Source organism: Zerene cesonia, unplaced genomic scaffold (genome assembly GCF_012273895.1).
Source record: "Zerene cesonia ecotype Mississippi unplaced genomic scaffold, Zerene_cesonia_1.1 Zces_u011, whole genome shotgun sequence".
NCBI classification, from domain to species: Eukaryota; Metazoa; Arthropoda; class Insecta; order Lepidoptera; family Pieridae; genus Zerene; species Zerene cesonia.
The window spans coordinates 665,150-677,219 of record NW_024045141.1 but is presented as its reverse complement, the minus strand read 5'-3'; the positions used below and the strand labels follow the sequence as shown (position 1 = coordinate 677,219).

The 12,070-nt window shown below is 38.4% G+C and overlaps 1 protein-coding gene across 1 annotated transcript in view; it reads left to right on the top strand.

The window, feature by feature from the left end:
* The first annotated feature begins 302 nt into the window (after positions 1–302).
* Positions 303–12,070, top strand: part of LOC119839308 (coiled-coil domain-containing protein 186) — a 14,993-nt gene continuing 3,225 nt past the window's right edge. Inside the window, 12 exon segments of the mRNA XM_038365550.1 lie at positions 303–1,559; positions 1,951–2,163; positions 2,687–2,806; positions 4,024–4,132; positions 5,898–6,052; positions 6,248–6,357; positions 6,772–6,931; positions 7,462–7,599; positions 7,909–8,010; positions 8,933–9,026; positions 9,347–9,435; positions 11,952–12,064. Of these exon segments, the coding sequence (XP_038221478.1) occupies positions 453–1,559; positions 1,951–2,163; positions 2,687–2,806; positions 4,024–4,132; positions 5,898–6,052; positions 6,248–6,357; positions 6,772–6,931; positions 7,462–7,599; positions 7,909–8,010; positions 8,933–9,026; positions 9,347–9,435; positions 11,952–12,064 (2,510 nt within the window). The 5' untranslated portion in view covers positions 303–452.

Below are 12,070 nucleotides of genomic sequence, written 5' to 3'. Positions count from 1 at the left end.
ATTAATAAACTAAGTAGTTAGCTAAGTATTTAACTAACAATTTGGTTTGGTACTGAAACAAAATGTTTGATATACCTACCTATCTGTTGTACCTACACAGACTTGTACTCTGATACCCAATTAAGAAAAAAATAGAAGCACTACATGTTTAAAAATGTAAAATTATTTTATCATACTTAGATATGAAACAAAACGCTACTCGCAGTTATGAAATAATATTCAAGTAGTTCAATTGATTTTTTATATGAGTTTGGAACTGTCAATTATGTGGGGTGTAATGGTGTCAAGCAAAACTCAAATTTGAAAGCACTGTCAGTGTCATTTGGAAGAAAATATATGAGTGATGTTTATTTTCATTAAAAAAGAAGAACTCATTAAAAAATTAACAAATGCCTTTGTTTAATTTGTGATGGATAAATCGAGCAACCGCATAATAGAATTAGAAAATAAAAATGTCGGACGACACAGTCTCAGGCTTGCCCCATATTGACCCTGTCGACGTCAATACTGCGGCGAATGAAAATAATTCATTATGTGATTTATCTAATGATTCAGGCGCTGAAACCTTAGAATCATGTTCTGCAACGTATCCCCCGTCTTCCGACTCGGAAATATCACCGCTAAAGTCTCCTGATTTCGATAAACAGGTTGATAATGAAGGGCTAATGGAAGTCACGGAAAAAGAAATCATCTCCGCCTTTCCTGTATCGATAAGCTCAGATAGTGAACAAATTAGCTTTACATGCTCCATAGAACAAAGTAACGATAATTCAAATAAAGAAATGAATACAAATCAATTGGATGAAGATATCTGTACAAATGATCAAGCTTCCGATATTCCACTTATATCGGAGAATAAATCTTTGTCTGCTTCCGAGAATAATCTCAGTAATATTGTAAATAAAGACAATGATAACATATATAAATCAAGTACAAGTTTGGATGTTATTGATGAGAAATATACAGTAGAGTCATCCATTAGTAGAAGCACAGGTAACTTAACAAACGTCGAAGGCAACACAACCAACGAATTCGACACTGAACAAATTTTAAATCAGTTCCAAAATCAAAAACACAAAGTTGCCGCAACACAAAAAGTGTTGCCAGACAATGTGCAAATAGATTTAAAAAGTAAAATACCTAAAGAGATTCTGTCGCAAGATCTTGGTAGTATTGTAAGAAATGTGCATGGCATCTTCTCATCTGTGAGTGGCAGTTTGAAAAACGCATATAACAACCAACGAGTTACACAGAAACCTGTAAAAACAAAGCAATTGCCCCAAAGTAAAGTTCTAAATGACATATTTGAGGATGCAGAAGATAGAGCTGTCAACAAACCGGAAATTGCTCTGGAGACACAGGATACTGTGAAAACTGAGGAAATAGATGATACTGATATTAACAAAGATGTGTTGAAGCTGCAAATTGAATCATTGGAAAGAGTGTTAGCAGAACAGAGGAGAGATAATGCATCATTGCGAGAGAAAGTCAATAAGCAAATGGAAGAGCTGCAGGCAAAAGATCAGGCTTTCAAGGAGTTGGAAGTTAAAATTGATATGGTAATTTAAATTTCCAAACAACTTTTATGTTATAATTATTTTTAACAAAAAACGAAACTGTCAAATTGTCATGACAGCAAAATCTGTTAAACCTGTTAAACCCAATAAAAAGTTTGGGGTAACAGTTACATTGAGAACCTCTTCTTTTTTGTAAGTCAGTTTAAAAGAAGATGATTCTGAATTCAAATTTTATTTTGTTCCTACATACTTTCTCGGTTCTCAAACTGTATCAGTACGAAATTTCAACAAAATTTCAACAAAATCCATTGAGTAGTTTAGGCTTGAAGAAGTGACAGACAAACAGACAGTTACTTTCGCATTTACAATATGAGTGGGTAGTTTTGTGGCTCACTGATTCCTAATTCAAACTCGTACATATTCTAATTTCTAGATGTCGAAACGCACTGAGCAAGCGCAGCGCGAGAAAGACGCGGCCGTCATGCGATACGCCAGCCTAGAATGCTCAGTGATTGAAGCGAAGAGAACTGCTGAGAATGCTGTTAAAGCTGAACGTTCGGCGATCGCTGAGAAGGAGTTGCTGGTGAACAAATTGAGGACGGCGAGAGAGGAGAAGCAGAGGATATGCCAGTTGTACGACGATAAGGTGGGATTCGGTTGTTTATATGTATTTATATATTAATTTATGTATTAAAAACTTTATAACCCTACTTTATGTTGTGGTCATTATACCCCCCTAAATTTGACATATACACACTACCATGCTAAAATTTTAGTTATTTTAGTATCTTGTTTTTTTATGAATACTAGATCGAAACATTGCCTATATTTTTTGCTTTTTAGACCCTCATAGGAGGCCTGTGTCCCAGCAGTGGGAACATATATGGGCTGATGATGATGATTGCTTTTTAAAATATTGCAGTTTTCATTTCATCTTTTTAAGTTAAAAAGTCATAAACATCAAAACATTCAAATTCAAATTCAAATCATCTTATTGTAATTTGTTGTACGCGCCAACTGATGTCATTCATACAGATAAATAAATTATTTCACTGCCCGCTGATAAGAGAAAGGGGGTAAGGAAAGGATGGAAAGAAGGAATGGTCTGGGAAGGGTGAGTAAAAGGAAACGGACCTCCGGAAGAATAATTTGCTTATTTCAAATTCCAGTGCCACGACCTAGCGAACAGTGAGAAGGAAGTGTCGAAAGTTCGAGAAGATAACAAGGAGTTGGAGGGTCGCTTGAAGTGGACACAGAGCAAGCTGCGCGCAGAGATGGATGCCTATAAGGTAAGGGGGGCATCCATTGATTACGTGAGACATTTAGGGGGGTTATGTTGAATTATCACTTATTGTCGTTAGGGAGAAGAAGGAGGGGGGGGGGGTGTCTCGACAAATATCACGTAAAAAATAAAAAATGGTTTTAAATAAAGTTAAATCTCTAATGTAAGCTATGTTTCTGAAACACAAAGGTTTCTGTGCTGACCGAATTAACTAAATGAATCTTTTTCACCGGCTTAAAAAAAGGAGGACAAATTGACTTCATTTCATTGTTATGTGTATTACCAGTTGCAATCCTGTGGTCCGCTCCTAGAATCTGGTGTGGCACCTCCCTGCTCAGTAGTGTTAGTGTCCCTTTATTCTTAGAAACTAATTATATTCCATGTTATCTGAGCATATTTCCTTATATATTTTTCTCTTTTTAACCAACTTCCAAAAACGAAAAAGGCGAGGTTCTATTTCTGAAAGTGTATAATCGGAGGTGGTCCCCTTATCACCAAGTCAGGGAAATCGGGAAAAACATCACCTAACTGATGAAATTTAATCTTGGTTCTAAATTTTGAACCACTTTCGATTAACTGAAGTTTGGCATTTGTAGGTAACTTTGAGTAGATAGACAGACAGATAGAGACTACCTCTTTACTACATAGCAAAACAGGTAGGTACTTCTTACTTATTAATTAATATTATAAATGCGAAAATTTGTGAGGATGTATGTATGTATATGTGTACTAGCTGTACCCCGCGGTTTCAACCGCGTAAGTCCGTATCCCGTAGGAATATCGGAATAAAAAGTTGCCTATATGTTATTCCAGTTATCCAGCTGTCTACGTACCAAATTTCATTGCAATTGGTTCAGTAGTTTTTACGTGAAAGAGTGACAAACATCCATACATCCATACTTACAAACTTTCGCATTTATAATATTAATAGGATGAATGTTTGTTACTCTTTCACGCAAAAACTACTGAACCGATTGCAAGAAATTTAGTACGTAGACAGCTGAACTAATGGAATAACACATAGGCAACATTTCATCCCGATATTCCTACGGGATACGGAGTAACGCGGGTGAAACCGCGGGGCGCAGCTAGTATAATAATACTATAATATATACTATTATATTTCATTATTTTTCGCTTTTGAGTGGTTTGAAGTCGGTTAAATTTTTGATTAAAAAATTCTATCTGTATGTACACTCAGTGTGTGAATACATATTTTTCTAGGAGAGTGCAGAACGAGTTGAAAAGCTCTCGCAACAAGTGGCAGAATTGGAATCCGCTAAGGAAACAGCGTCTATCAACGCCTCCGACTCCACGAGGGCCAAACAGTTGGGTAAGTTATTGTACACTAGTTGACCCGGCGAACCTCGCAACGCCATAGACCTTTTTTTGAAATATCCGTATTTTCTTACCTTTTAAACCTTCCTTGGACTATTCAGAAAGCACGCAAACCATGATTATAAAAATCGGACCAGCCATTCTCGAGTTTTAGCGAGACTAACGAACAGCAATTGATTTTTATATATAAGAGATAATTCGTATGTGGGAAACGAGCACACTTCGGCACGAGTTGTGCCAGCTCGTACTGGGGAAATACACCACACCCCCATAGGAGACCGACGTGAAATAGTACCATGTAACTGTGAAATTTTGAAAGAATAGAAAAAATTTAATCACGAGGCGGGTTTCGAACCCGTGTTTTTTACCAAACCGTAGCAAAGCCTAGCCTCTCGGCCAACCGTGATCCCGCCACAGTAATCGAATTTCTTCTACTCTTTCGGTTAAATGTGCCTAAGGGTCACCCCGCGCCATCTATTGAGATGATTAAGAACCATCACAATCAATACGAAACATTATTTCAATGATTACAATATTGTATCGATGGAACGCGGCCTTTGTTAAATTTAATTATTAGTTTTATAGCATTGAAAAGCTTCATAAATGATAAATTTTGAAAGAATAGAAATATCCTTTTTTTTTCTAAATAAAACTAAAAATTAAAAACATGTTACTGTGTTTCGTTCTGTGTGTGGGTGAGCCGAAGGCCCACAACATTTTCCATAACCTTCCCAGCCCTTTCCTATATACCTCTCGTCAATTCTTTCTTAATCTCTTTCCAATGTGAAGTTGACTTTTGTAGAGGCGTAAGGTCGATTAGACCTTAATCAAATGTTCATAGGCGGTGGTAGCGCTATAGGTCTTCAGTATGCTTATATTAGCTTCACATGTATGTTTGTATGTAACCGACTCCTTTAGACTAGATTTTTGACCGAATTAAAACAGACATATTTAATTCAAACTTTGCACACCTATTATTCAATATTTTCATGAAGATGTGTGCATTTTTTCTGTTTTATATCTATTTTCTAAATCAAATCTTGCCATACTTTTGAGTTTTGTTATTTTATTAGTATAGAAATGGTGAGGGCAAAACTTTGTGTGTGTGTGTGTGTGTGTGTGTGCGTGCTGCCCTGTGTACCGACAGAGCGCTTGAATCGTTGATTATAAATGTGTCCGTACGTCATCATCTCTTGTAGTCCCCTTTAGCTTAAGTTGCAATTAGGTATTACACAATCCTACTAATCCTACTATTCTACTAATATTATATAAATGAAAAAGTTTGTAAGGATGTGTGTGCGTTTGTTGCTCTTTCACGCAAAAGCTACTGAACCGATTGCAATAAAATTTGGTAAGTAGACAGCTGGACAACTGGAATAACATATAGGCAACTTTTTATCCCGATATTCCTACGGGATACGGACTTACGCGGGTGAAACCGCGGGGCGCAGCTAGTATTATAAATGCGAAAATTTGTAAGGATGGGTGTGCGTTTGTTGCTCTTTCACGCAAAAGCTACTGAACCGATTGCAATGAAATTTGGCACGTAGACAGCTGGACAACTGGAATAACATATAGGCAACCTTTTATCCCAATATTCCTACGGGATACGCACTTACGCGGGTGAAACCGCGGGGCGCCGCTAGTATTATAAATAGGTCACATGTAAAATGTCAAATGTCAGGCAATTAAAACGTTTTGAAAATGGTTGAACAATACAATATTAGACGGATCAATTTCAATTGACCGAAATATTTCAGAATCGGAACTGAAGGAGAGTCAGGCTGCGCTTATTTTAAGGAAACACGAGAAAGAGGATCTCGAGAGGAGATTGAATGCAGCGCTGCAGCAATTGGATACGTGCAGGAGGGAAAGAGACGAAGCTAGCAGCGCTCTTGCTCTAACACAGGCTGAGGTGAGACGCTGATCTTTTTGTTGAATTCAATTTTTGTTACATATAGATTGTTATTTAAAAATGGTAAAAAGGGTAAAAAAGTAACCCGCGGGTAAAGCCAGTAGGTAATTTAAATAATCTGGGGCGGATTAAAATATATTTTTATTGCGTAATTTATAAAGTGAAGAAAACTGAGAGAGAGATATACACTTTCAGTTGGAGCGAGTGAGACAGCATGCCTCCAGTCTAGAAGAGGAGGCCGCTGAGTTAGCAGCGTTGCGCGCTCAAGCGGCGCTGGCTGATACGCTGAGCTCACAGTTGCAGAGGTGAGAAAGGGATGGCGATACGTTTTTCAGTTGAAAGAAGAGAGATAGCATGAATGCTTAAAAAGTAAAAAAATTCTAAAAGTTGACTTAAATTACAAATGCTTCAGTTGTCACGCTAAGTTGCAGTTGCAGAGGTCAGAAAGAGATAGCGATATGATTTTTAGTGAGAGTGAGCGAAAATTATTAATGTGAAAGTAACTCTGTATCTTAAACGTCTAAACCACTGAACCGATTTGGACAAAATGTAACGATTTTTTAAGACCGAGCCTGCCCGAGCCCTGTGAGAGAGTCGGTTCAGCCTGATGATTCGTTATTTATATATGTGCTTGCATCTTTTTAACTATTTTCCCTTTAAGATATTCAGTAGGTGCAATTTCTTTATCATCATCCTTACCAGATATCATATAATTTTAGGGAAACGGAACTCCGTTCGCAAGCCGAGGACGCGCTGAACGCGGAGCGGGCGCGAGGCGAGACGTGCGCGAAGCGAGAAGCCGCCGCGCTCGAGCACGCCGCCCGGCTCACCGCCACGCACGTCGCGGAGCGGGCGCGCGCCGCGCACTGCGACGCGACGGTATGTGGCGCGGCACTGCAGCACAGTGCACCGCGCACTGCACCGCACTGCACTGCACAGCCGCCCGGCTCACCGCCACGCACGTCGCGGAGCTACAGTGACACCGGGCAGCGATTTTCAAAAAATCTACTGATCTAACTACAACACTGAATCACATTGAATACAATGACAAAGTTGCTTGAATGATAATTTGGCAACAAAACCTGAATTATAGCTGGTATATTAACATGCTTCTGAAAGAATTTGTAAAAAATGTTTTGCGGTTTTTGTGATTTTTTTTTTATGTTTTCAACACACTATCAAATCAGCATATATCCTGAAGCATATCAATAATGTTTCTGCTTTTTTAACTTATACCAAGTTATCATATACTTAAAAGCATTATTTTTTTATAGATATCATAGGGCAACACTATTGATTTTTGTATTACAGTGCTATGTTCAGTTTGGTGGACCTAATAAAAAAAATATATGTATAAAACACGCTTTTAAGTCATGAGGGTGTTTAAGTTATCCCAATTGACGCGACAGGCGCAAGCGTTGGCGGCGGACAACGCGTCGCTCAGGGAGAAGGTGGCCAGTTTGCTGCTCGACGTTGGCAAGTTGGAGGCGGCCCTGCGTGAGGAGACCGAGCGGAGGAGCAAGGAGACCAGAGTTCTCGCTAGAAAGGTATGATTTTTTCTTAATGGCCACCCCAGGCTACATAACTATATATATATTATTTTATTGATGTGCTGGAGTATGCAAAAATGACAAAATCCGACGCACTTGAGTATTTCAATAGCGCTATTTTTTTTACAAAAAAAAAAAACAAAAACAAAAAACAACTATCACCGGTCTAAGTCAGCTCATACCCTGTCTGTATACCAAATTTCATCAAAATCCGTTCAGTAGTTTCAGCGTGATTGACGGTCGAACATACGAACAAACAAACTTTCACATTTATAATATTAGTGTGATTATATTAAAAAATTTTAGGTGGCAGAGTTGACAGAGGAAGCGGCGGAGGCCAATAAGAAGTGGGAGTGGGAGAAGGGGGAAGTGGGGGTTCTGAAGAAGAAACACGCCAGTGCCATAAAGGTGAGCGTACACTGGATGTACATCCGACTATATCGATGACGTAAGAACGTAAGTGCCGAAAGAACATAAGTGCCGAGAGGTGAAGAAAGGGACTTTCCCGGGAGGGTTATCGCCACGTAGGTCTCGTTCGCGTGGGATTGCCGAGAGAAAAACTACTCCGATGTGCTCTCGCGGGTCTCAAACTATCTCTGTTGCAAATTTCATCGAAATCGGTTCAGCGGTTTAGGTGTGAAGTATTTTGGCAGATAGACTTACTACGTAATATACAGGTGAAGCTAATAAATGCGTATTAAAAAGTAACAAGATTATTTCCTACTAGCTGCGCCCAGCGGTTTCACCCGCGTAAGTCCGTATCCTGTAGGAATATCGGGATAAAAAGTTGCCTATATGTTATTCCAGTTGTCCAGCTATCTACATACCAAATTTCCTTGCAACCGGTTCAGTAGTTTTTGCGTGAAAGAGCAATAAACACACACATCCTTACAAACTTTCGCTTTTATAGTATTAGTAGAATTAGTAGGATAGAAAGTAGGATAGAAAGTAGGATAGTAGGATATGATAACAAAACACAGAACCCCCTTCATATAGTCTTATAAATTTGCCTTTCAATTTGGAATTGGTTTATATGCAAAACTATCAGTTTTAGAACTATAATCATCGCTACATAATATTAAAAAACAATCTCTTTTCGCCGTTTGTGTGTCTGTATGCTTAGATGTTTAACATTACGCAGCAGATTTTGATGGTTTTTTTTTTATTTGATAGAGTGATGCAACAGAAAGGTTCATTTGTATAAAAACATGGAAGAAAATGGAAGGGATTTTACTCCGAATTAAACGCGTGCAAAGCCGCGGGCAAAAGCTACTTATAAGCATATTAAATAAATCTCATTATTCATGTAGAAAAAAATTACACCCCAAAGGAATTGAACCGCGAACTGCAGCGTGCGCTGAAACGTGTCGAGCAGTTGGAGGCCAAGGTGCCACAGAACGGGGATAGCACCTCCGTGAGGACGGGTGAGTGTTCTTGTTCGACACACAGTCCCACATATCCTTTTCCTCACCCTTCCGAGTCCTTTGCCTTTATTCCTGCCGTTAGTCCTTTTTTAGTTTCAGAATATCGCATTTATAAAGCGTGTTTCAATGCTATAAAACTAAAAATTTAAAATAAAGCATCATCAAATTCGGTTCACCCAGTCGAAAGCTCTAGAGGTAACTATACCTGTTTTGCAGTCGTTTGAAATTCGGTCAAGCGCGAGTCGAACACGCGATACTAAGTTTTTTTTTAAATTCAAATTTCAATACTGAAATCGCAAGTTATAAGTTATAACTTACAGGTTCGGTAACATCACTTAGCAGCGGGGAGAGCGCCCCCCACGAAGAGGGGCTACAGAACGGGCACGCGGACAACTTGCCAGATATACAGGTAAGACATGGACTACATGTACAGGTGGCGAACTTACATGTTGGCATTTGTACGTGAACTAATAAATCGTTAAAATAATCGTCAGGTATACAGAATAGAATAGAATAGTACATGTATTTATAGGTACAGGTAAAACATAGATACATGTACAGGTAGCGAACTTACATGTTGACATTTGTATGTGAATTAACAAATCTTTAAAATAATCGTCAGGTATACAGAATAGAATAGAATAGTACATGTATTTATAGGTACAGGTAAAACATATACATGTACAGGTAGCGAAATTACATGTTGGCATTTGTACGTGTATTGAGAACTAATAAATCACCAAATAATTAATCTTTCTCAATTTTGATTAAGATCTAAGTCTAAAAGCGAATAAATTACATATTATTTTAGTTTGAGTTAAAGCAACCATCATATTATCCTCTGAAGGCATTTCTGTCTCTTACACACTATTTATTTATAAAACCAACATATTTTTCAGATTAAATCTGGCACAATATGCGAAAAATTAATTCCAAAGGTATTTTCATTAAAATAATTTTTCTAATTATTGTATTTCTACGGTATTTTTAGTTAGTTTTTTTTTTTAGTATCTCCAAGAATAATGTTAGGGATACATTTACATACTGAATAACAGTATTAGCAGTCCAACGTCTTAAATCAGGAGTAATTCTATTGTGTGAAAGAGACAGCGCTATACGGTTCGTAGACCGCTGACATTTTACCGCACTGTCATAACTTCTGCTTTAAGACGCCTTAGTAGAATTGGTCGTCCAGCGGACTCCTGAGGAGTGAATAAGTAGATATATAAACACACACACACACACAACTTTTATTTTGTGTCTCAATGTATGTGTTAATTATTTTATTTTTTCCTTTGGAAAACCCTATATTATATCATCATCATCATCATCAGCAGCCCTTATATGTTCCCATTGCTGGGACACAGGCCTCCTATGAGGGTTCAGGCCATAATCCACCACGCTGGCCAAGTGCGGGTTGGCAGATGTCACATGTCGTTGAACTTTTTTGATTCTCGGACATGACATTTATTATAAAGCTTTTAATGTAATAATTAGGTATGGTAAGTATACATAGGTATATATAGGTAAACATACTATTTTTTGTTCGTGATTTGATTACGTTATCCGATAAGAAATTACAATTGTAGAAGAAAAAATTATATGAAGTTATGAATGTGAAAGCAACCCTTTCTTACGCACAGAAAGAGAAAGAAAATAGTTGAAGAGGAGATAGACGGAGTCGCTTTAACATTAAACTCTCACTCACTCTCAACCCTACTTATAGTCTGCTATCTGTTGCCCGCAGCTTCATCCACGCGGTTTTAGTAAATTGTCATGGTAAAAACTTTCATCCCCTATTTTATCCCCTTGGGGGTAGAATCTATCAAAATCCTATCTTAACGGATGCCTACGTCATTACATCTATCTGCATGCCAAATTTCAGCCAGATCCGTCCAGTGATTTGGGCTGTGCGTTGATAGATCACTTTGAGTTATAATATACTAGCTTCGCCCCGCGGTTTCACCCGCGTAAGTCCGTATCCCGTAGGAATATCGGTATACAAAGTTGCCTGTATGTTATTCCAGTTGTCCAGCTGTCTATGTGCTAAATTTCATTGCATTCGGTACAATAATTTTGCGTGAAAGAGCAACAAACACACACACATCCTTACAAACTTTCGCATTTATAATAAATAGTACCTGGATGACCGAGCTTTGCTCGGTATTTTTTTTTTTGTTTTTTTATTATTGTGTTTTTGGGAAATTATATTTAAGTATTATTATTCGCCAATAGATGCCAGGAAGAGTCATAATAAATTGGGATTACTCAAACGCCTCCTATTTATTAAAAAAGTAAGTTTAAGTCGATAAAACACGAATTTGACATTTTCTAAAAAATATTCTTAGATCGACTTATCGCCCCCGAAACCCCCTATATACTAAATTTAATGAAAATCGTTGGAGCCGATTCCGAGATTCCAATTATATATATACAAGAATTGCTCGTTTAAAGATATAAGATTAGTAGGATTTAGAAATACGTAGGATTGATTATCAACTCTATTCACACTATCACGCATTCACAATATTATAAATGTGATAGTTGGTTTGTTTGGCTGTTTATTCGTCAATCACGTTGAAACTATTGAACGGATTTTGATGAAATTCGGTACACAGGCAGCAGACTTGGATGATAGGATACTTTTTTATCCCGAATAAACACTCCCCTGGCATAAAACAGGAAACTTTATATCCGGGCGGAGCCCAAACGGATAGATCGGGCGGAAATTTGGCATGCAGATAGATGTAATGACGTAGGCATCCGCTACTAAAGAATTTTGATAAGCTTACACCCAAGGGGATAATAATAATAGGGGATGAAAGTTTGAACCATGAAATTTTGGGCGAAGGTGCGGGCAACAGCTAGTACCATATAAGTAGGGTTGGCAAGAGGGAGTGCACAACCGTGTCCGTTGCGCGGCAGGGCCGCTCGCCGGACCGGCAGGCGCTGGTGGAGCGCATCGTGCAGCTGCAGCGGGCGGGCGCGCGCCGCGCCGAGCGCTGCGAGTTCCTCGAGGAGCACGCGCGCCAGCTCACGCTCGA